The sequence below is a fragment of the Fulmarus glacialis genome, unplaced genomic scaffold, assembly GCF_000690835.1.
Source record: "Fulmarus glacialis isolate BGI_N327 unplaced genomic scaffold, ASM69083v1 scaffold29227, whole genome shotgun sequence".
Taxonomy (NCBI): domain Eukaryota; kingdom Metazoa; phylum Chordata; class Aves; order Procellariiformes; family Procellariidae; genus Fulmarus; species Fulmarus glacialis.
Genome location: NW_009221736.1, coordinates 1,024 through 22,947, shown reverse-complemented (window position 1 = coordinate 22,947; position 21,924 = coordinate 1,024). Strand labels below are relative to the sequence as shown.

Genomic DNA, 21,924 nt, shown 5'->3' with positions numbered 1-21,924 from the left:
GCGGCGGTGGCCGCCCCAGGCCCGCCGGGGCGGGGATCCAAACACCCCAAGACGGAAAAGCCACTGCAGCGTACGTTCCTAAACCCATACTCCTAAATCTGCATTTACATGCAGTATCCCAGATTACAACGCATAATTCTGTTTTCAGTATAAACAGAACCGAACAGCCTTTTACCAGTTGAGCCAATTTATAAAGAACTGCACCGGCAGGGGAAAGACAGCATTCACGGGACGTTCGTTCTGTCAAGGGACATGAATGACCGCACCTTTCTCCAGTAAGGTCTGCCTTAGAGCCTTGGCGAGCAGAACCCTGACGTTTGGCACAGGATCTGAAGCAAGACTTAGAAGACTGGGGAGCAAGTGTTCAACAAACTGGTCGACAGGCATACATTCTTCTTCTACTACAGCCTACAGGATAAGCACAGAACATGAGAAAGCAAGATTTATGATAAAAATACACTATTTGCCATTCCTTTCCATCTTGCCCTTATTTTGGCCTATTAAAAATTTTAAGCCACTTTTTAACTCTGAACAAATACACCCTATGTTGGTGAAATAAGTACAACCTTTGAAATACTATTATGAAAACATGTCTTACCATTCTAAAGTTCATCTGAAGATGCCCCAACAAAAGCAGACAGCTTTCTTTCAACTGTACTTTAGGAAATACTGCTCTCTTGCCTGTCATCGTCCTTTTGCCTTTCAACATTCAACCCTTGCTCCTCATCGCTAGTGAAGTAAGCATTTTCGGTTTGGAGGGGGGTAGGTAAGTGGAAATAAAGAACAGAAATAGTTCCTGGCATCTAGCACCCATACGTAGTTTGAAGAGCTCTTGAAGAGACATCCTAGCATGTATTACAAATTGCATGTATTACAAAATGCATCTCAGTCTAGGACTTAATTCTTGACTTTCCTACTGGGATACCAGAAAGTACAAGGATCAGCTATTTCAGCTGGAGGCACAGAACAAAACAAGGACCACGGCTTCAAAGCTGGAGAGCCGTATGCTAGTACTGAGACCAGACCAACTTTGCCACTGTCTTTTGTGAACCCACAGAATCACGAACCCAAAGAATGACAAAAAAAATTACTGAGTCCAAATTTCAGTTTTGCCCACATTGCTGAAAAGCCTCAAACTGGCTCCAAATTAAATGTACACATAGAGACACAGAGAGAGAACATTCCAACCTGACAAATGAAGGCAAAAGCTTGTCTTCCAACCCACTTGGAGCAGTGACGAAACCGTACTACAAGTTCATTAATGAAATTTAATCCCAGTGCATTCGCATTGTTTGCATAGAACTTCTGTAGTATTGCTACAACCTGTGAAGCAAAGGAAGGGGGAAGGGGAAAAGGAGGGGAAAGAAGAAGAGATGAGACTTGTAGCCCTTAGAAAGTTAAAAAAGCATCATTTCATTTGAATCCTACAAAGCAACACCAAAAACCGTATTCAGTGTAATCAGCTGTGCTTGCAGAATTTAATAAGTAACTGCTTATTCTGGAGAAAAGAAAGCATAAGCTTTAAGAAAGCCGTTTGTTCAGGTGGAACAAAAAAAAAAAGAAAGAAATTAAAACAACCATTAAAGTAATGCCCCTTTCCATGGTGCCATGAAGAAAAAGAAGAAATTGAAGGAATCTTTCTATTCCTTCAGGACATGTATGGGATGTTGGCATTATCATGAAGTTCCTAACAAATTAAATCAACTCTGAGGAAAGATCAGTAACTTTCTCCCCTCCCCCCCTCCCAGAACTGGGGGAAGGTCTCCCAGATCTTCTGTATCCTGGTTTTCATCCAGTTGAAAATACATTTATGATTCACATACAACCAACAGAGAAAGATTTTAGTATCTGTGGAAGTGTGACAACTCAAAACATTTTATAAAGTTTTCATTTCACTTTTTTCCATATTGTTTACCATGTTTATCAAACATGTCTGTATTCACCCTACTTGTCTGAAAGAAAGCAAAGTGATTTCAGGTATCCCTCTCAAGGATCATTTTCTTCCTCTCCTGCCAGGAAGTGAACTAAATCCCCTACCAGTTTGAAGGAGATCCACCGAACTTCTGAAACTTTATCGGAGCAGAGAGTTAGTGCAATATGTCTTAAGTAGTCATAGACATCATTGGGATTGTAGAGTTCCAGTATCAGGATCAGCTGCCTGAAACACAAAGAAAGGGATTAACACTAGCAAGTGCAACACTAACCTGCTCCGATTATACTATCTGGTAAACATAGGGAAGGATCATTTGGAGCCTCAAAAATACCATGGTTATTACAAAGCACTTGAATAGTTTGTTCTTCTCTTTACTTTATAAAGGTGCACAACAGTATTAAAGAGGTACATACTTTAATCCACCCAGGAGTAACTTTTATTCAAACTAGATGTACCAATGAATCAAAATTATCCCAAATAACACAAGCTATAAACAGAAGTACAATGATAAGTTTCTTTGCAACTTCAGACCAATATCCTGTACATTCTTGCAAAGTAAAAATGAAAGATTTACTTCGGCATAGAAATCTACATTTCAGAAAATTGTTTATATCTCAGAACTGCACACAATCATTCTAGCCACATTCTAGTGTGCTACCAGCAGCTGTGCACAAACCAACCACAAAGTGACAGCTCTCCACTAGATGTCAGGGAACTGCTGTACGACATTCTTGCACTGGAGTGGGATTTAGTTTGTTCAGCCGAACTAGAAAGGGAGAGTAAATCCTCAATAGCCCAAACAAAGCAATGAGATAAACATGAAGGTCAGATTTTAGCTGCAAACTATGCCTACGAACATTCTTCGGGTGCTTCAAATATCGACAGGGCTTGTAGAAAAAGAACTGTGGGATGTTACTCTATCTCCATTATACACCCAGTCATACGGAAATACCAAATGAATAAATTAATTTTTTTTAAGAACTGGTTTTTCTTTCATACACATTAGCAAAATGACTTTGTACATACATTTCACTGATTTTTACAAGTCTAGAACTGAATAAAATCTGAAACCTCACTGAATAGTATCTATCAGATTGTCATATTTCATAAGCTGCAAGCGAACCAGATCTCCATTTTGGTATAATCACAGACATTTAAGTTTCAGTCATGCTTGATTACAACACAACTTGCCAAAAAAAAAAAACACCCAAACCAAAAAAACACAAAAAGCCCCTCAACAGCCAGTGGCTTTTAAGTTCAGTTCCTTAATAAAGAATGGTTGTAATCTTTTAGCTCCTAATTAGGGTGTGCTAACTTCTGAATGTAATTATCTATTTTCAAGTTAGTAATTTTAATAGATTAAAAAAAATCAGAAGTTAAGAAAATTACATACTCTGCCAGCTCGTAACGAAACCTCCAGTTCCTGCTGTTATCAGTCACCACAAATTCTTGAAGTTGGTAAAGATACTCTCGCCTTTTGTCTGCATGAAGTAACTAAACGAAAAACATTATTAGTATAAAACTGGTAAAATTCAATACTTGCAGTTCTCTGGTGTATTACTCTATTCACACTTATGTGCATTTCCTTACTTGAAAGCAAGTGATCATTCACAAGATGCTTACTAAAAATTGCGCACAACTAGCTGAGTGCCTGGACACACAAGACTGACATCCAAAAAAGTACAGTAAGTTGTAACTTCTGCAAGGATACGCATCAAAGCACCATCTCTGCACATAAGACTGAGTAATCAAAAACTAAGGATTTGTATTTATTATGCAGCAGCCCACCAGGACCTGTTCTCTTCTTTCCCAGCCCCAAACAAAACTTTCCAGCTGGACTGCACAAAATACTAATTCCTTTACAACAGCTAGGAGCATTTACAACCACATTTACAAAGGGTTTTCAGTTTTAATATTTTGTTGGGATATGAGACAGAACAGATATGAGGGACCTTAAAAAAAAGCAATAGACACACAAACAAAATGGCAGTATTGCACAAAACTAAACATGTTAATTAGACATTGATACCTGCACATCTCATTAAAAAACTCCTTTAATATAATGGAGTCAGAAAAAAATTTATCTTGAGAAATTAAATTTCACTTTCCTACCTTTAGAAAGTCATACAGGTGCTTAAGGACACCAATACGCACTTCATCCAGGTCTTTCAAGAACCCATTGAAAATTGGCACCAGATCAGCGGCTGTTAGCTGATCGCCCAGAATAACTGCTAGTTCATGTATGGAGAAAGCTAGCGTCCGACGTACCTTCCACTGCAACAGTTTAAGTGAAGTAGATTAGGCACCATAATTAAAATAAAGAAGCTTTTGAACTACACCTATGTGAGGACTGAGAGAGCAGAAGAAACAGGGCTAGTTACGCAGCAGTAGAAAATGTTAATCATATTTATGAAGTCCGATTTAAATCTTGACTTTTACATTTTTAGTGTATAATTAATCCCTTATAAGTAAGTATACAATGATATAACATCAGTGCAACAAACTAAACAGAAAAGCTACTCAAAATTCTGATTTATCATTAGAAAACTTTTTTTCTTTACCTGTACATCTGAGGCCAGCGTCTCATACGTATCTTTCAGGCAGTGCCAGTTCTGCCTGCCCAGTGTTAAGGCCACCCCAGGAAGACTATACGCACAGTGTTTGGCTATTTCAGTATCAACAGTCTGGGCTCGAGCTGGGTCGGTCATTGACAAGTACTGGTCTAATAAAGGTTGAGGTATGATATCCTATAGATAGAGACAGTACATCAGCAACACACACTTTAATTTGAGATCAGAAAGAAAATACACCTGTTGTGCTACAGTATTCTCTTGCAACCAACCAGCTGGCAGTGAAACACAAACAGTGGCAAGACACCCCTTTTGTGGGCTAGCTTTACAGAGTGTAAATGACCCCTATAGTTATTTGTCCTCTCATTAGGATAGACATGAACTGTAATAATTACTGTTCAGTCAGCAAGCAAAGAACAGTAATTACTTTATCAACACGTTGCGAACCAAACTGAAAATTTCTTCTTTGCTGAAGACAAACAGTAAATCCAGTGACAAAACAGTATAGTCAGTGCCTACCTTGGTTGCATAGATTGCCTCTAAGGCACCAAAAAGGCAACAGAATTTTTCTAGCTTTCTGATTTAAAATAGGGTTCTCCTCAAATACCCAGAGCATTTCTTCACATTCTGCAACTGATCAATTGCAAAAGCTATCACTGTATTAAGGATAAGATGAAATGTATCCAGTACTCCACTAAAGCAGTTAGATACTATTTTAAATTACCTGTAATTTTGACTTGTCATCTTCAAATGGTGGATTATTTTCTTGCTCTTTCTTTAAAAATACACTGGTTCCTCTGTGTTGTTCCTCTGAGTCCTGTAAAAGGATGTATTAGCTAGTGAAATGAATTAGACTTACTGCTGTTTGGGATATTTCAAAGCATCACACTACAGAACAACGCAATTCAGAGACAGAATAGCCTTTTACAGACAAAGCCTTGTACAGGCAAAGCCTTATTCAGGGTGTTTATACCAGTACAAAAAGACAAGAGTTGTACAATAAGGCAAACAATATTAAAACCGCAGCAGCAAGGGGAACAGTAGTTAGATTTACTTCTAAAAAAAGCAATCTAATTTAACACAATAAACCCAACATTCATACAGTTTTTGGATGGTTACTTTTACTATACTCTTAAATAATTTTTATTCTTGGCATGAATTTAAATTACATTAAACAAGACAGCTTAGCAGTTGCTCCAAGTCAGTCAATACCGTGCTAAAAGCTTTACTTATTTTAGAACATACTGCTGGAAACTCCCAAGCCTATCAAATTATGAAGCATACCCCTCTACCCAAATATCAACAAAAAACTTCAAAATAATTAAAAGGTTTAAAAGACCAAAACCATACAAAGTTCAAAAGTTCACACAGTATTTTACATTTTTGTTCATACCGGTTTAACATGCAATTTTTGTTCATAGACAAAGAGAGTTTTTCCTTCTATTTCACAATTAGCACCAGCAACATTAAATACCGTGCAAACATTTTTTTTACTCCTATCTGTACATTATAATCAACAAATAGTAACCAGGAACTGTGTATGTGTCACCACCTGATTCAGCCTCCTGTCTGGAGATAAAAGACTAATTTTAGATTCATTACAGGAAGAGGTAAAACTGTACTTGGTACATTTCATCTGAAAAAAAACAACAAGGCTACTGCAAAACTTTTAACTCCTAGGAAATTTGTGTGCAAACAGAAGTAACAGCCCTCAATAGCTTTTCTTTCTCTTCTTTAATTAAAATAAGTAGTATATGATAGTTATGGTGTAGTAATGTTCAAAGGCTTTAGATCAGAAGTCAATTATGCCAGGGACTATGTGATCACATAGAGAATTCGGACATGGAGCACAATCCATACTTACTGTGCTTTTCAGTATACTGGTGGTAGACTGGTCACTGATGTTACCCTGGGAGGCAGGGGATGAAGAATCATCTTCCTCCACCTGGTTGCAGGTAGCATCTGAACCAGCTGTTTCCTCTGAAACAGTTTTGTTCTGAAGTTTGCCACTGCCTTCTTCCATTTTTTTGGTCTCATAGTCACCAACAGAATCAAACTGAGCAGCTCTGAGAGCAGCAGACAACACTTGGACCTGAGCTGTATAAAGCAGAAGACAACTATTTAGTCTCCTTTATGTACTTAAAAGCATTAAACTTGTAATTAGTTAATCTGAAAAGATAAAAAGAAGCACAGTCTGAGCTGCACAGAAATGGTGTATTAGCAAAACATAGCTCTTCAAAAGGAAAGGCCCATTACTCTTCCACAAAACCATCACAAATTAAGAGCAATGATTCGGATGTATTAACATTTTCAGCAGAAGCATTCTACTAACTTCTACTACTGAAAGATACTTCTAATAATCTCCTGTAATGAGGTATCACAGCATACTGGCTCACCTCCCATTCTTCACGCTGTCAAACATTTTAATACAAATTTTTTTGTTATATTCTTTAATTGATTCAACTGCTTGGCAAAGGCATCAATGTGCATTTAAAACATTTCTGTGAAAAACTATCCAGAGGAGGGAATTAGTCAAACCATCCCTGAACCATCTCGCAGAAGTAGATAAAAAACAAGAGGCTGGGTTTACCACTGTATCACCAATAAAGTTAGGACAAGCTGTATTTGCACATTATGCTACATTGCTGCTAGGAACATGAAATTACTAAGAGTTCAGAATGCAGAAACTTTGAGATAGCTACATCTGCTCAAGCCTACAGCAACTACAGTCTTAAGACGAAACATTAGAGCATACTTCAAAGGTGAAGAATACTAGAATACTTTGGAAATAAGGGGAACAAACAACTTAAAAAGGCAGAAGAATGGACTACAGGCATATTTATGAGTGTTTTAGCAGTGAGAGCAGGAAGAAAACAAAAACTAACATCCACATCTCCTTATTCTGAGAACAGAAGCAAGACTGTCAGCTAAAGTCATAATAAAAAGGGAGTGTGTGTGGAAATCTTCTTCATTGTTTTCTTCCCTGCCTCTCCACTCCCCTCATTTCTCACTGTGCAGCTGTCAAACTAACATCTCTCCATTTGTCTTAATTCTACTTTTTTTTTTCCTCTTTTCCTTTTGCTTTTACTCTCTGCCTTTTCTTTCTGAAACTCATTTACACTTTTTTCTCCTCTCCATTCGTTCATTTCAATTTGCACTTTTTCCTTTACTGTTTTAAATTTTAATTTTTTCACCTCTTCCTCTTTTAAATCTTTCCCTTTCTTTCTGATCCTTTGCCTCTCGTACATGAAGAATTTTTTATTTTCCTGGTACCTTTCCGAACGGCCATGGGGGGCCACCTAAATATGCCATGCTGCCAGTCGGCTTACTACTCACTATACTACAAAGGAACCCAAATGATGCAGATATGACTTTGTATGCAGAGAAGGGATGAATAAACAGGCAGATGAAAACTGTTATTTTGCTACAGTACTCAAGAGACTTTGTGGAACAAGAAACTGAGTTGTCTATGGATGACAGGCTTGTCAAGAAGGATTTGGCCCAAGAAACACATATGCATCCCACCATCAGGTTACCATCACTCCAGCACATTCATCAATGGGCTTGTAGAGGGAGGCTAAGGAAAGACGACTTGAAATTAGGGCCATTCTCACCCAACCAAATATTGGATGAATTCAGCTTTTAACAGGTAGCTCTGTCCCTAAAACCACAGTACTTACAGTACTTAAAGACAGTTTTAACACATTTCAACAAGCTCTTTTCCCTTTTGTAGTTAGATCCAATTTATTTCTCATGCGAACAGGAGCTAGGAACACTTCCCCAGCTGTTCTAGAAATAACTCGGGTCTTGTGAAAAAGGCTGTTGCATAACTTTCTACTATAATTTACTACTCAAGGAAGTCTCATCATCTTATGAATATCAAGCCAATTAAAACGCAGTCAAGGGTTGTGTACAGGCCAGGAGAAAACCTGCTCAGAGAAAACATGATTTTACCATTACAGAGTCTCACCTTGAACATCTGGATCATCTATGTGCTCCTGTAAGCTTTCTAGAACTTTTTTTATTTCACTACTAGCAACACAGTTATTACATGGCACAGAGCAGCTATCTTTGTGCTTTTCAGTCTTGAACTGAAGCAACTCCAGATCCTGACTTATATCAGGCAGAGGAGGGCGCCAGTATAGAAAAGTATTAAATACGTCCTCAGCAGACTGTAGCCTTGAGTTCATTCCAGGAAAACTGCTGTCCTTAGTGACTTCTATGACACCAGCAGCAACTTTGTCACCCTGAGACAATCGAGACACATCTTCTCCAGGATTGGTACAATAATCTGAACTTTCTTCCCATGTAACTTTATTTAGGTTCTCAACTGAGAGCTTTGTATTAACTTCAGCTGAAGTCTCCTCAGTCGATGATTCTGGTTTGATTTCCATTGGTTGTTCTGAACTGGTAACAGACACACAAAGTTATCCAAATAAAACTTAAAGTACTCTGTAACAATACTTTTCAGTGAAATACTTCATAAAAGACACCATCAACTACAGAAGCTTATTTTCTCTACAGAAAGACAGAATTTATGTTACCACTATGCCCTTTACCCTCCTGTGAAGCCATCAGAGTGAGTTTTTCAATAATGTGGCTACACTCAGACATATGCGTGACCTCACTCTTCATACCTTTTCTGGAACTATATTCTCAAGTTGAGATTTTTAGCCCTGGAGAGCAAGTAGAAAAATTATCTTCCCTCTTCCCCCTCCCACTACACCACATCTCTCCCATGATTTTACCTGGACAATGTAGCATTTGTACTGGAGGGCATTAAAGTTATATTGTTGCTTGGCTGACAGGAATTGGAATTCACATCTTGCGTTGATGGTCGGATACTCAGTGTCCCATCTTCTCGAATGTAAAGACCAGCACTTGAAGGGTTTGCAAAGGTAGAAATAAACGGACCAAGAGACTGAAAAGCAGCCTGACGAACCTGTGATAGTATAAAGACAGTCAGAATTCATGCAACTCCCATAGAGTTAATGCTGAAAAATAAAAATTTGGTTCAATTTTTTAGTAAGAACCAACTGGTTCTTACTGTAACAGCTTAATACCAATATAACCAATTATCAGTTACCAAATAAGTGACACCTAAGCAAAGGATGTTAGAATATTAAGCATGTATCTACAATCATAGCAAGGAAATTTTTTAAAAGTTGTAAATTTGAAGGACAGCACTGTCTACTTCAACTAATACCTTTAACACAAGCAACCTATTCTCAGAAGAGTGTTTACACTTACAAAAAAAACTGCTGATAGAAATTCTAAGTAGTAAGAGAGAGAGGAAAAATAAGATACTATCTTATTAGAGAAGATTAGATTTTAGTAGATTAGACTCTAATCTCAGCAAATTCAGTTTAGAGAACTTTTACAGCACATTTCTGATTTGCCCATTATTTGTGTATGTTCTGCCTGGGAAGATGCATCAATTATAGAGTGAGTTACTTACCCATCTGCAAGTGTCACTAATAAGACTGATAAACAGGGGGGACAGCTTGCTTCTGCGAACTTCTGGGGATGTGGTGTAAGACACTGCCATGAAGCATTCAGCACAAGCTTTTCTCATTCCCCAAACACTATCAGAACAGAGTTCAAAGAACTTGGGAATCTGCCAAAAATAAGCAAAACCAAGACTAATTAAAGACTAAACAAAGACTGCAGCAACTTACTATCAAGGTATTTGCTTGGAAACTGGAGACGATAACTCAAGAGAGAATAATATAAATGAAGAATAGAAGAAACAGGGACAGGTTAAAAACATGTATTAATTGAAGAAATTGGAAAAAAAGCTATCTGTCTCCCATTTACTTAATTAGGATTTTACGTATAACTATATGCACTAGGAAAAAATAGAAAGAATTATTAATGGACTATTTTTTCTGAAATTGTAACTTGACTGATCATCTAGTTCAGGGAAAAAAGAAAGAGTCAGTAATGGAGAGGGGAGGCAAGGAGGGGAAGGGGGAGAGAGAGAGAATATATATGCTCTCAATTACATTTTTAAAAGTGGTTTCCATAACAAGAACTTTGCATTTCTATTCATTCCCAGTTTTGCTATATAATTACAACCAAAGCCTTAACCAAATCAATTTTAAAAAATGCATTACTGATTAATTTACAGAGAAGATAAAAGAACTCATTATTAAACATTTTGAACCGAGAAATACAAGTCTTGTAAATTGATTTTGATTTTTACATACCAGCAGTCTTTCTGTGGCTTCTTGCCCAACTGCATTACAAATGTCACCAAAATTAGCTGCACAAATCTAAGAAATAAAAAAAGTAACGAATTACATTCTGGCTCTTTCAAGTGCATTAGTTTTATTATCAACTTCACCATGCATTATCTACCCCATGTAACAACTGCACATGTTTGACTATTCAAACTTCAGCCATGTAACTACATCCTGTAATATTAACTCATCCCTAAAAAATACTCATTAGAGCAAGCTTCCATAAGCCACAAGCCTTTGAAATCAATAGTATTAAAGGTTTCTGCATGAAGAGCATAATCTACTTCAGTAATCACTAAAAGGGATAATAAGCCCACTTGAAAGTTTAAATTACTTTGAACAGCTGCTGTCAAAACCAAAGCAGACTAAAATATAACACGAGGGTCAGGACTTAGATGTACTGACAGAACTATCTTTGCTATGGCTGAGATTAGCTTAAGTACTTTGCTGAAGCAAAGTTTAATCAATGTCTCAAGTTAGTGCCATTTACAGTACATTACAAATGCTATAATTAAGGCAAAAGGGACATTCCCTCACATTGGAAAAAGATGTTGCCAAAATCTGAAATCAAGATAGGACTGTATTAACGTATGATTTATTCATTTATATGCTTATTTAGAAGGCTATAATGCAGCTCAAATTCCAACAAGTGCAGCTTACGTTAAGGACCAAGCTGAAGCTCTACGTGACCCTTAAGTCTACTCAAATATTTTAAGACTTCTTATGCTACAAGTTTCTGATTGTACTCAACCATGAATTAAAATAAGACTTACACTTTTGGGATTTCTCCTTTCAATACTACCAGAATTTTTTTTTTTTTTAAAAGGAAGGATGTCTCAAATATCTATTACTTTTGAATTTCTGGTTTTGAAATAAGATGGCAGAGATCAGGTAACTTGTTTGCATCCTACAACCAAGCACAGTGGCTTAACAAAAAGGTTGTGCAAAACTATTAAATGTGCAAGATCAGTTTAACTGCTACACCAAAGCTATTCACCAGTGACTGTTACCTATTTCTTTACTGAACTACAGAAACTATAACCATGTCAATAAATTAAAACTGCTCTTCCAGACTCTTTCAAAGTTCATCAGCTAAAGTTACGACTAAATTATTCAGGAAGACATTTGAACAACAACATACAAGATCATTTTAAAATGGTTTAGGGTTGAAAACACACCAACCTTTCGGACTTGAAACAATTTCCCATCACTGCACAGTTCACAGAAACGAGGAAGCAGCATGTGCTCAACTGTTGTTCTGCTCAACATAGAAGCCATTTTACAGATTATCTAAAAATCAAGAAGTGGATATGTGTAAGGAAAAGAAAATTATAAAGTTGTAAGCACAACGAAATATTCCTCCTAAAAATTACTTCTGAGAGCGAGAGAGCAGCTACCATCAAATAGATTTAAGTGCTATACATTACTTGTATTTTCATACACCTGTTTTATGTGAAGCACAAATATGGTTTTTATTCAAAATCATTCCACGCCACTATGCCTGAACATAACATTTCTGCATTGTCTTTTTTATCCAGTTAAATAAACTTTTATTAATAAATGCATTTTCAAGGTGTTTTACAATGTGGGATACATGGATAATTTGTATGGAGAAGACAAAAGTTCCATTGCACTAGCCAGCACACGAAATCACAATCTTTACGCATATTAGAAATATCTTAAGCTTAAGCATGCAAGTAAGCCCCATGGCTTTAACAGGACTGTTCAGATACTTAAAAACAAGCACAGCCCCAGCTCCTTATAGGCTCAGACAACATGATAAAATAAAAGTTTGCCATACAACAGGAGAGAAAAGTGAGAGTAAGACAAACTAGTTATATATGTGAGCTAATGCACACTTTACAAGAATCATCCTCAGAAATTTTAGGAGTTAACATCGAGCATAATTAAAGAAAGTTAGTAACATGCTCATTAATTTAGCTTTCTCTGAGGAACTGTCAAATTTCAACTACCATTACAAACCATATCTCTGCTGTGAAAATCAAGTGCTTTGGATTGTACATTTCCTTTCAGCTCCCACTTTCTGGGATAACTTGCTGTAATTCTTATATTTGCAACAGTAAAAAGGAAGGGGCTCCCATCCACCTTTCTACTCAACTGTTCTGCCTGCAGCACCAGGAGTTTAATGCTTAGACAAGTGTTGTCAGATAAACAGTACTCATCTTTCAATCTCTATTTTCCCAAAATCATTGAAACTTTCTACCTCCACAAAAATAAGCTTTATTCCTAGAAATGTTTGCCTTTGTAATAGAATGCTAAGTAAGAATTAAGGAAGACGCCATTCAAGGACTTACCTACAAATTTTCAATGCCTAAAAGGCATCTGGTGCTCAGACGTCACCCTGGAAAACTGCCAAAGCAATACCCAAACTCTCAAACAAGGAAGAGGAAAATCTAGCTGGTAAAACTATTTTACAGGTCAAGTATCAGATATCCATGCTGAAATGAATTACACACCAGCACTCTTCTGTGGAGTCAACCGATTTCTTGAAAATGAACAGGGAATGTTTTTTTCAAAATGCTTAAGAATCAAGATCAGGGCATCATTCATAATTTTACAACATTACTGTGAAACCTGGTAGAGCAAATGTAAAGAAACTGTTGGGGAACATAACGATCTTAACAAGAATTAAAACAAGGCTGGCAAGAACCAAGTGCATTTTCAAGTTATTTGGCTACCATTTTGACAGTCATTTAGCATCCTGAAGTATAAAGATGGTTTCTTTAAACCTGATCTTTTCAAAAATTCAGAATAAAAATCAAAGATTTGTTGTGTTAAACTAAAAAATCAAGTATGTTAATGAATAAACACAAAAGGTTTGATTGCTTATTTTATTTATGTCAGCACTATTCCTGGACCTCATCTTAGTTACTGTTATAAATGAAAAGGAGTGGTAGTTCTTGTTAATACTCAATTCAAGTACTCAATACTTCATCAATCATCTGTAGAAAAAAGCCCCTCATCATTTTGGAAAAATAACTTCTACTGAGTTTGCAGATCTGATAACTTCATATTTTTAAGCATATGATAACATTCTTGTTCACAATACTGTACTGTATAGCTCAATTCTCAAGAAGCACTATTTCAAAAAGATTCCTCAAGCATTTCATTGACACAGAAGCCCAGATTTCTTCATTGCACAAAAGGTATTGGACCTAGAGAAAGCTTACCCAAAGTACCTCTACACTTCGCCAAAGGCATTAATAAATAGTACTCAGTACAACAGTACTCAGGACAACCTTGCTTTCTTCTTGAATTTAGTTAAGATCATTTTTAACATCTCAGTATGGTGCATCAAGTCCTGACCCTGTTCAAATTCTTTGAGAATTTGTCACCATTGTTTCAATGGTGCTCAATACTAAAAATGACTAAGAAACCTACAGATTCAAGGCTTAACTTAAGCTTCAACTGTACCACAACAGTGGTTTCTCAATTCACAACAGAGTGACTAACAAATAGAGAAGGAATAAACCAAACTGAAATAGCAATGGTATAGAAAGTTTGAGTTCAATGATTAATGTAAAGCTCTCAGGACACTAAGAATACAACTACAATTTTTATTTTCTGGGGTTTATGCTCAAGAAAATCTCACACAAAGTTGTTATATTCTAAAAGAGCTTTATAGTAGCACTGCTAAAACACAGACAACAAAAGCGATTTAAAAAGAAAAAAAAGAAGTAAAGCTGTAAGATTTCTTCCAAATTCACTTACATTCACAGCTTCTACCTTGTACTCATCATCACTGTCAGGAGCAGAGAGGTCCAACAGAATTGGACACACCTTATTTTCAATGTCACTCTGAGCAACAAGATCTTGTTCTAGCAGTATAAGCAGTGCTTCTTGACCTGCCTTTCTAACCTATTAATATGAACAAACAAAACAAAAAAGTACACCACTGTAAAAACAACATTTACAGATATGAGAACTGCAAAAGGTATGTTTTCAATGAACACACAGGTACGAGTTAAAAAAAAAACACACAAAAAAACCCAGAAAAAACCCCTCTCAATTTTAACAACATAAGGAATTAATAATAAATACTAAAGTTTAATATAATCATTAGATGCCCTTTCATCAAATTCTGAGGAAAAGCCAAAAGATGAAGTAGAAGACAGCACTCGTAAGTCATGACTCCTGTAACAGACTGTGTCAATATGCTGCTAGGTAAATCCTGTAAGTTCCCCATTATCTGCTAAAGAAAGTATTTAAAAAAAAAAATTTATTTAGACCTCCCTAGCAAAGTGTGCTGAAGCCAATAAACACAAAGCATTACATAAAAGCTAAGTATCAATAAATATGGACTTTCCTATTATCTCTTCCTCATGCCTCAAATTCACTGAACCACACAGAATTTTCCAACCATTTAACTCATGTAGTCTCTTTTTCCTACCTGATTGTTAACATCTGTGAGGTATCTCACTACTATGGGCATAAGGTACTCAAAAAATGCTGTTGGGAATTTTGGTCGACTTTCTTGCAGAAAAATGGCAATAGGAGGTATTTGTTCCATCAGCTCTGTACGTACAGTTGGCTCTAGTAATAAAAAGAAAGTCAAAACTACATCAGTAAATACGAAATTAAGATCAAGTACCTTAAGAAAAAAAGTAGCTTTTTTTTTTGTTTAATGTTTCACAACAGATGAAAATGAAAAAACTCAAAACATAAGAAATATCACCACTGAGATTGCCTGCTCTCAAAGGAAAGCTGAATAAAATAGAAGAGCCTTACATACATCATCACAGTCCAGAGACTTGGGATCAGATGAAATGAGAGCACTAGCTAGAAAACCCAATCACCATGAATGTATGCACATGAAGTATTAAAGCATACAACTGTTCTGTGCCACGTACACCACTCACTAAAACGTAACGAACTGCTTGAAAATATTACTTTGGGCCTTCTACTAAGTAAGAGGCTTTCATTTATACACCTACTATACAAAATACTTCAAAAAACAGAGAGAAAAATTAATCCCGTTTTCACTGACAGATATTGCTGTTAGATGATTTTGTTTCTTTAGTTCACTCATTGCCTCCTCAAAATCAAAAGTTATTGCCTTCTATATTGCAGCTTATGTAAAATAAGGTTTTTTAAAAATTTTTGTAACAACAAAACAAAACAAAAAAACTTTCAAACCTGCATCTTCAGAGAGCCTAACCACTATTTCCATTACAGTCAGGAAGTCTTCTTCATTATTACTGAAATCTCGAAAGACATCCAAAAGACCTCTGGCAATAATTTGCCTGTGGAGTGAACAACATATTAATTGCCTTAATATTCTGCCAATGACACGCCGATGGGATGCAAGGGGAACTTAAAAAAATGTAAATGGGCACCTTAAAAAAGATCAAGCTCTTCTCTGAACATTCAGACATGTCAGTTATACAGTTTCTCCCAACAAAACAAAGATGGAGTTGAGAAATCTTATTCAGGTGACCAAGAATGAAAAATTCTTTTTATGGAAATGTTATATAAAAGTTATTCAAACAGAAATAATATTAGGCATGCACTTAGGAGAATGGTAACAGAAGTTATGACACCTTAATACCCAGAATGCTCTCAGACTCAGGTTATCATCAAGTGTAGCTGTTGTACCCTTACCTGTTAAATATGTTATCACTGAAGGCATATTTTTCTAGACGAGCCAGTGGAGTTAAATTATCCTGTCCAGGAATATCCAAGAATGCTGTTATCCTCATGCTATCACAGTCTGGTCCATAATCTTCAAAACCAACTTGAAAGACAAGAAGAGTAACCCAAGAAAGAAAGAAAAAAAAAAAAAAATCCAAGAGTCAGCAAGAGATGTTACAGTGTAAACACACTATACCAATAACTCTATTTCTTTTTAGCGCTATTCTCCAAAGGAAAAGCGTCTGTACATTACTGGAAACAGCTTACAAAAAGATCTTAAGTTGTACCTAATGAAGTCAAGAGCAACACTTGCGTATAGACCTGTAAATTCAAGCTTTGAAATTTAATTCAACTGCCATAAAATCCTTAGCTTTTAACACATTTTACTTCACAGTTTGAGTGGACTAACCACATGTGCTGTAAGTTAAGAAGGCTCCGCTGACAAAATTGCATGCCACAAACTGACAGACATTCAAAAGGAAAATCAGTCCCATTAAAAAAAACCTGAATTTTTAACAGTGACAGAAAATCCCAAACTGTATTGCTTTAAAACAGCAAATTCTTGGTTCTGTTTCAAAGTTACCAAGGTACATTTTTCTCACTGTAGTTACAGGGTCCCATACATCTAAATCAGACTGGTAACTTTGGGAAAAACTTCAACTTTACCTTACTTGCGAACATACTGGGAGCCTTCTGCTGCAGACGTATCAACTACAGACTTTCCTATGCAAATCTACTCTTTTCTAAATCTTTTTTTGTATTTGCAGCTTGAGACTTTTAACCAAGTATCACCATACCAACTGTTAAAATTTGCCCCACCAAGTCTTACAGTAACATAATCCAGTAACATGCACTTGATTACAGATTACAGGCAAAAAGTAAGACTGTGAAGAGGAACAGGGTAACTTTGCCGCCAAATTTTTTTTTAATCCTTCATCCTTAAAACAAAGGCGCTGAAATAACCCGCCTGCAACACAAATTCTCTCGTTTCAGCAATGGATATAGGAACACATACAGCAACCAAATCCACAGAAGAGTTGCACTAGAGTAGCTGATATTCCTGCTCTGGATTTACAACTTTCCCAGAAAACTTCCCTAGAATTATGCACACTTCGTTCACATAAATAATATAGTAACTGTGATCATACTTAACTACATGCAAATTGAGCCAATACTGCTTCTCAGATGCAAGTAGTAGTCTCTCAAACCAGCATATGTGCTGAGAGTGACAACCACTGAAGACAAGCAGCCAGTTTCTGACTTGGCAGGACACAGTATCAGGTATTTAAATCAGTACAGAAAGCACAAAACTGGTAACTACTTGAAAGCAAAATGACAAGCCAAATAGGTTGTATTTGAAACTGTGCCTATGAGACTAAAATCTAGGCACTCTAGGTTATGCCTCTACAGGCATAGAACTCCTGTCTTCAGGCAGTGGAACTTATATGGTGCCTCCGTATTAAAAAACAGCAGAGCTTTGGCTAAATAACTAAAAGCAAACTGGGACTAGTTTTAATTTATAACACCAGTTTCCACTGTTTGTAAAATAGGAAGAACAGGAATACCCTCTCCCACTGACACACTTCGAAGATTAAGAAATGTGTATATAAAATACTATATAATCTCCATCTTCAGTATTCTGGTTTAATTAAAAAAAATTACACTTCCTTCCCAATATGTCATCCCAATCAGAACAAAGCTTTTGCACATCTTAACGGAAAGTCTGTGTTATTTTGTAATGCACTCTGGAACTGCCAGTGGGTTAAATTATGTGTATATGTAATTCCATGATCTCCGGTATAACAATTTCTTCAGGATTGAAGTGGCTGTACCTTAATCAGGATAATTAAGCTTCAGCTCTACCCTCACTCTTACTTTACCAGTTTTATATTACAAATACTCTTCCCTAAGGAATCCCTTAATCTGAGACCCAGCACAATGAACTTTGGCTCTAAACTACACTAATACCCATTATAAATAATTTTTCATATTAAGAAATCCTCTATTACCGAGAGGTACCAAGCCTCAGCTTTTTTCCTACAGAAAAATTCCTATTTCATGTACAAAACTGTGCTTTACAATTATTTAACACGAGCCAAAACATTCTCAGAAATACAGCTCATTTAGGGAAAAAAATCATCTGAACATACTTGGAGCAAAATGTTATACCTGGGTGTTCAGGGGAAAAAAAAAAAAAGCAGACCGGTTTAAGAAAGCACACAGTCTCCAAGGAACCCAGATGAATTAAAGGCTAGAGCAATTCTGAATTCTTCAATTCTTGTAGACAATATGCTCTGACCAACAAGTTCAATGGGATTCAAACAGAAGAAAACTATGGGATTAGACTAAATGTTCACATTTCAAATGTATACACAGATACAAGTGAACCCACAGCTACATGATCAGAAACATATGCTAATTATTCATGGCTTTTTACAATTACTACTATTTCCATTCAACTGGTCATTATTATTTCTAGTGGCTGCTCCTTATATATTTTAAAGTTCTATCAGGTTCAAAACATTTATCTGCACAAGTGTATATAATTTACATTGCACAGATCTGTCTGGGATTGATCTGTCCGGGATTGATCTGTCCACATGCTGCAGAGCTAGCTTTCCCACCAAGCATAGTACCTGAAGAGGTAGCATCCAGTATTTGCTGCTTCAAAAGAAACCTACTGTATCCCTGAAAGCTCACAGGAAGTTATACAGTGCATGTAGGATTGAGGATTTCCTTTATGAGGTTGCAACAAACTCTCCATATCCAAACCCAACTCTGACCATCCTTACATCTATGCAATTATAATATATATGTATTTTTTACAATTTTTTTTCACTAGCTAATTTTTGAGGCTAGCCACCTGTTATACAAAGAAAGATTTATTAGGGCTTTCAAAAATAAAAATTAATATACTTGCCATTAACTTTATCTAATGCCCACTTGTTCTTGAATTACAGAACAGTTTAAAAATGAAGGCTCTCATCAGTTCACTTCAAATATTTCAGAATTCCTACCAATTCAAATGACAATGAAGTAAATCTCAATTCTAAGTTTGACTACAATACTACACTTAGGACCAATTTTGTGTACATGATGAACATGCTTAATTTTACTACTTAGAGTAGTTCTATTACTCATTTAAATTAGCTAAGCACACACCAGTGCTTTTAGGATCAGAAGGAAAACAGACCAAACTACTTATGCTCAGGATCAAGCGAGTTAAATATCTGAAATTTTTTCCACACACTCAGTACACATAAGTAAGGAACAGTCATGACAGAATCCATTTTGTCTTTTCTCAGGAATTTTAATTTTCTTTTTTGATAAAATAAGAAGCCATAGGTACTTACAAGTTTCAGAATACACCAGAGTACTAGAAAGTAAATTACAGAAAAATAATGACCTAGTATTTCTTAACTTATCTAAAGTTCTTTCATAGGTGAATCAAACATTCAGTATTTTTCCCTCTAACGATATCAAACAAGCAAGCTTGAAATCTGTCCACCTATAAACAAGAATATTGAAATCTGTCCACCTATAAACAAGAATAAATGTGACAGTATTCACAGCTGAACTTGAGTTCACCATGCCTTAGTTTGACCTAGACTCAAAAGCTGCTTAGAGCCTATAAGAAACACCTACAGGGTCACAGGATTTAACTATGCAATTCAACATCATTAGCTAGTATCACTATCCACTTTTGCCAATACAAAACAGTAAATACTAGTGCAGAGTGCAACAATTTCATGAGCTCCAGGAGGTCATTTTCTCTCCCACTGTTTTTAGAAGGAAAAACAATTTAAAAAATATTTTCTTTATTGTACAAAGGGCATAATTAAGCTAATTATTTTTCCAGATGATCCAATATCTCACCTTACAAAAAAGTTTCAAATTGTACTCGATGAATTTAGGTAAATTTTACTACAGCTTTTCCCCAAAATTCAAAAGAATCCTCCAGCCTCTCCGTTTGTTTCAATGGAATTGATCTTCAACGAGCATAACGCTATTTCACCAATTTAGTTAAGAAAGTAAAAATCCAGTTCCAGTGATTTATTTCACTGAGATTTTCCTAAAATGCATCACTAACTCTTTGCTAGACTAGTCATTGCACAACAATACCTCAGTCTAGATGGGACGTCTGAACTCTGGTGTAACACAAATAGAAGACAGCTTTCAATGCCATAATTCTAACTGCATTGTCAAATTAATGAACTTAAAGAATATTTTTAAAAGAAGATTTCATTAATGCTCCAAAATGCACATCCCTTTATTTACACGCTCATCCTGAAACTGATCATTTATTTTACAAAAATTTTAACCCACATAAATTTGACCCACATAAAAAGCTTATTAATTACTGCTTATGGCAAAACCTTCTTTATTTTTATTACATTTTTATTAACTTCATGACTCAAACTAGAGTTTTGCCTACAGACTTAATCGACTCACCAGACAAATCAGTTAGTCACAGTCTCAACAGAACAGCCAAAGACTGAACACTAATGGAGAACAAACACCTAACTCTTAGCGATGGTCACCCCTGCTTCAAGGCCAGGACCCATAACAAAACACTACAGGAAGTTTCCATTTATTTCCACTGCTTGCACTTTACACACTCAGCAAATAGAACTCAAATGACACACTAGTTTGGTGGGGTTTTTTCTTAATACAGAGAGAAGAAAATTGGAAAGGGAACTGGGAGCAATTCAGAAAGACCCAATCAATTCAAATAGCTAAACATTCATTAGCACTTTTTCATTTGGTTTCATTTGGGTCTTTGTTGGTTTTGGGGTTTTTTTTGTTGTTGTTTTTTTTTTTAAATTAGGCAGAGAGAGAAAGTTATTTTCAACTCTTAAATAAGGTACTACAGCAACAACTGTTGCAGCTCTTCTGTTAGAGGAACTCACTGCAAAACAGTCTTTAAATCACCATAAGCACACTGAAATGTATCAGCTAATTTCCTTCTCACTTAAATCCTGTTCAACACATACGTGCTTTTTGCCATCTAAGGTGATCACTTACAAACTTCTTACATTTACTTACTGCAGCAAGCAATAACCTTTAGTACCTCTTTTTAAGCAACTTCTTACAGTTACCAAAATTTTAAATTCCTATGTATTAAATAAGTGTATTTCAAGTAGTATCCTCCACACTTACTACATTTTGTTAGATTTCCAGCTCTTCAAATAGATAACTGTATTAAGGAAGGGGGATGCTGTTTAATTACAGTTTTAAATTCATCAAGACTTACAAACTTACAATTTATCTGTATAAGAGAAACGTTAAGGATATTTTGCAATACACAAAAATACAAACATAAAACCAACCAAGAACTCTTACATATGCAATTCATCTCACCATCACTTGCATCGCAAAACATCCTAAACTTTTCTTTCTAAAGCTTACTCGAAATACAAACAACACATCATTTTTTCCTGCTACCTACTAGTGAAATGCAGAAACGTCAAAGACTTAGAGCAACAACACTAAGAGCAGCAACTAACAAAATCCCACAGAACAACCT

The 21,924-nt window shown here is 36.1% G+C and overlaps 1 protein-coding gene across 1 annotated transcript; it reads right to left on the bottom strand.

Moving 5' to 3' along the window:
- Positions 1-266: 266 nt before the first annotated feature.
- On the bottom strand, positions 267-16,494 carry LOC104069303 (serine/threonine-protein phosphatase 4 regulatory subunit 1-like; the record flags this gene model as incomplete). The annotated part of the gene is made up of 17 exons (XM_009581217.1): positions 16,368-16,494; positions 15,903-16,009; positions 15,157-15,299; positions 14,478-14,624; positions 11,928-12,035; positions 10,713-10,778; positions 9,962-10,120; positions 9,252-9,445; positions 8,474-8,910; positions 6,368-6,600; positions 5,228-5,320; positions 4,495-4,680; positions 4,046-4,207; positions 3,327-3,427; positions 2,038-2,158; positions 1,189-1,323; positions 267-408 (listed from the first exon to the last, which is right to left on the bottom strand). Coding segments are annotated over exons 1-17 (2,632 nt in total), but the record flags the coding sequence as incomplete, so codon positions are not given.
- Positions 16,495-21,924: the final 5,430 nt, after the last annotated feature.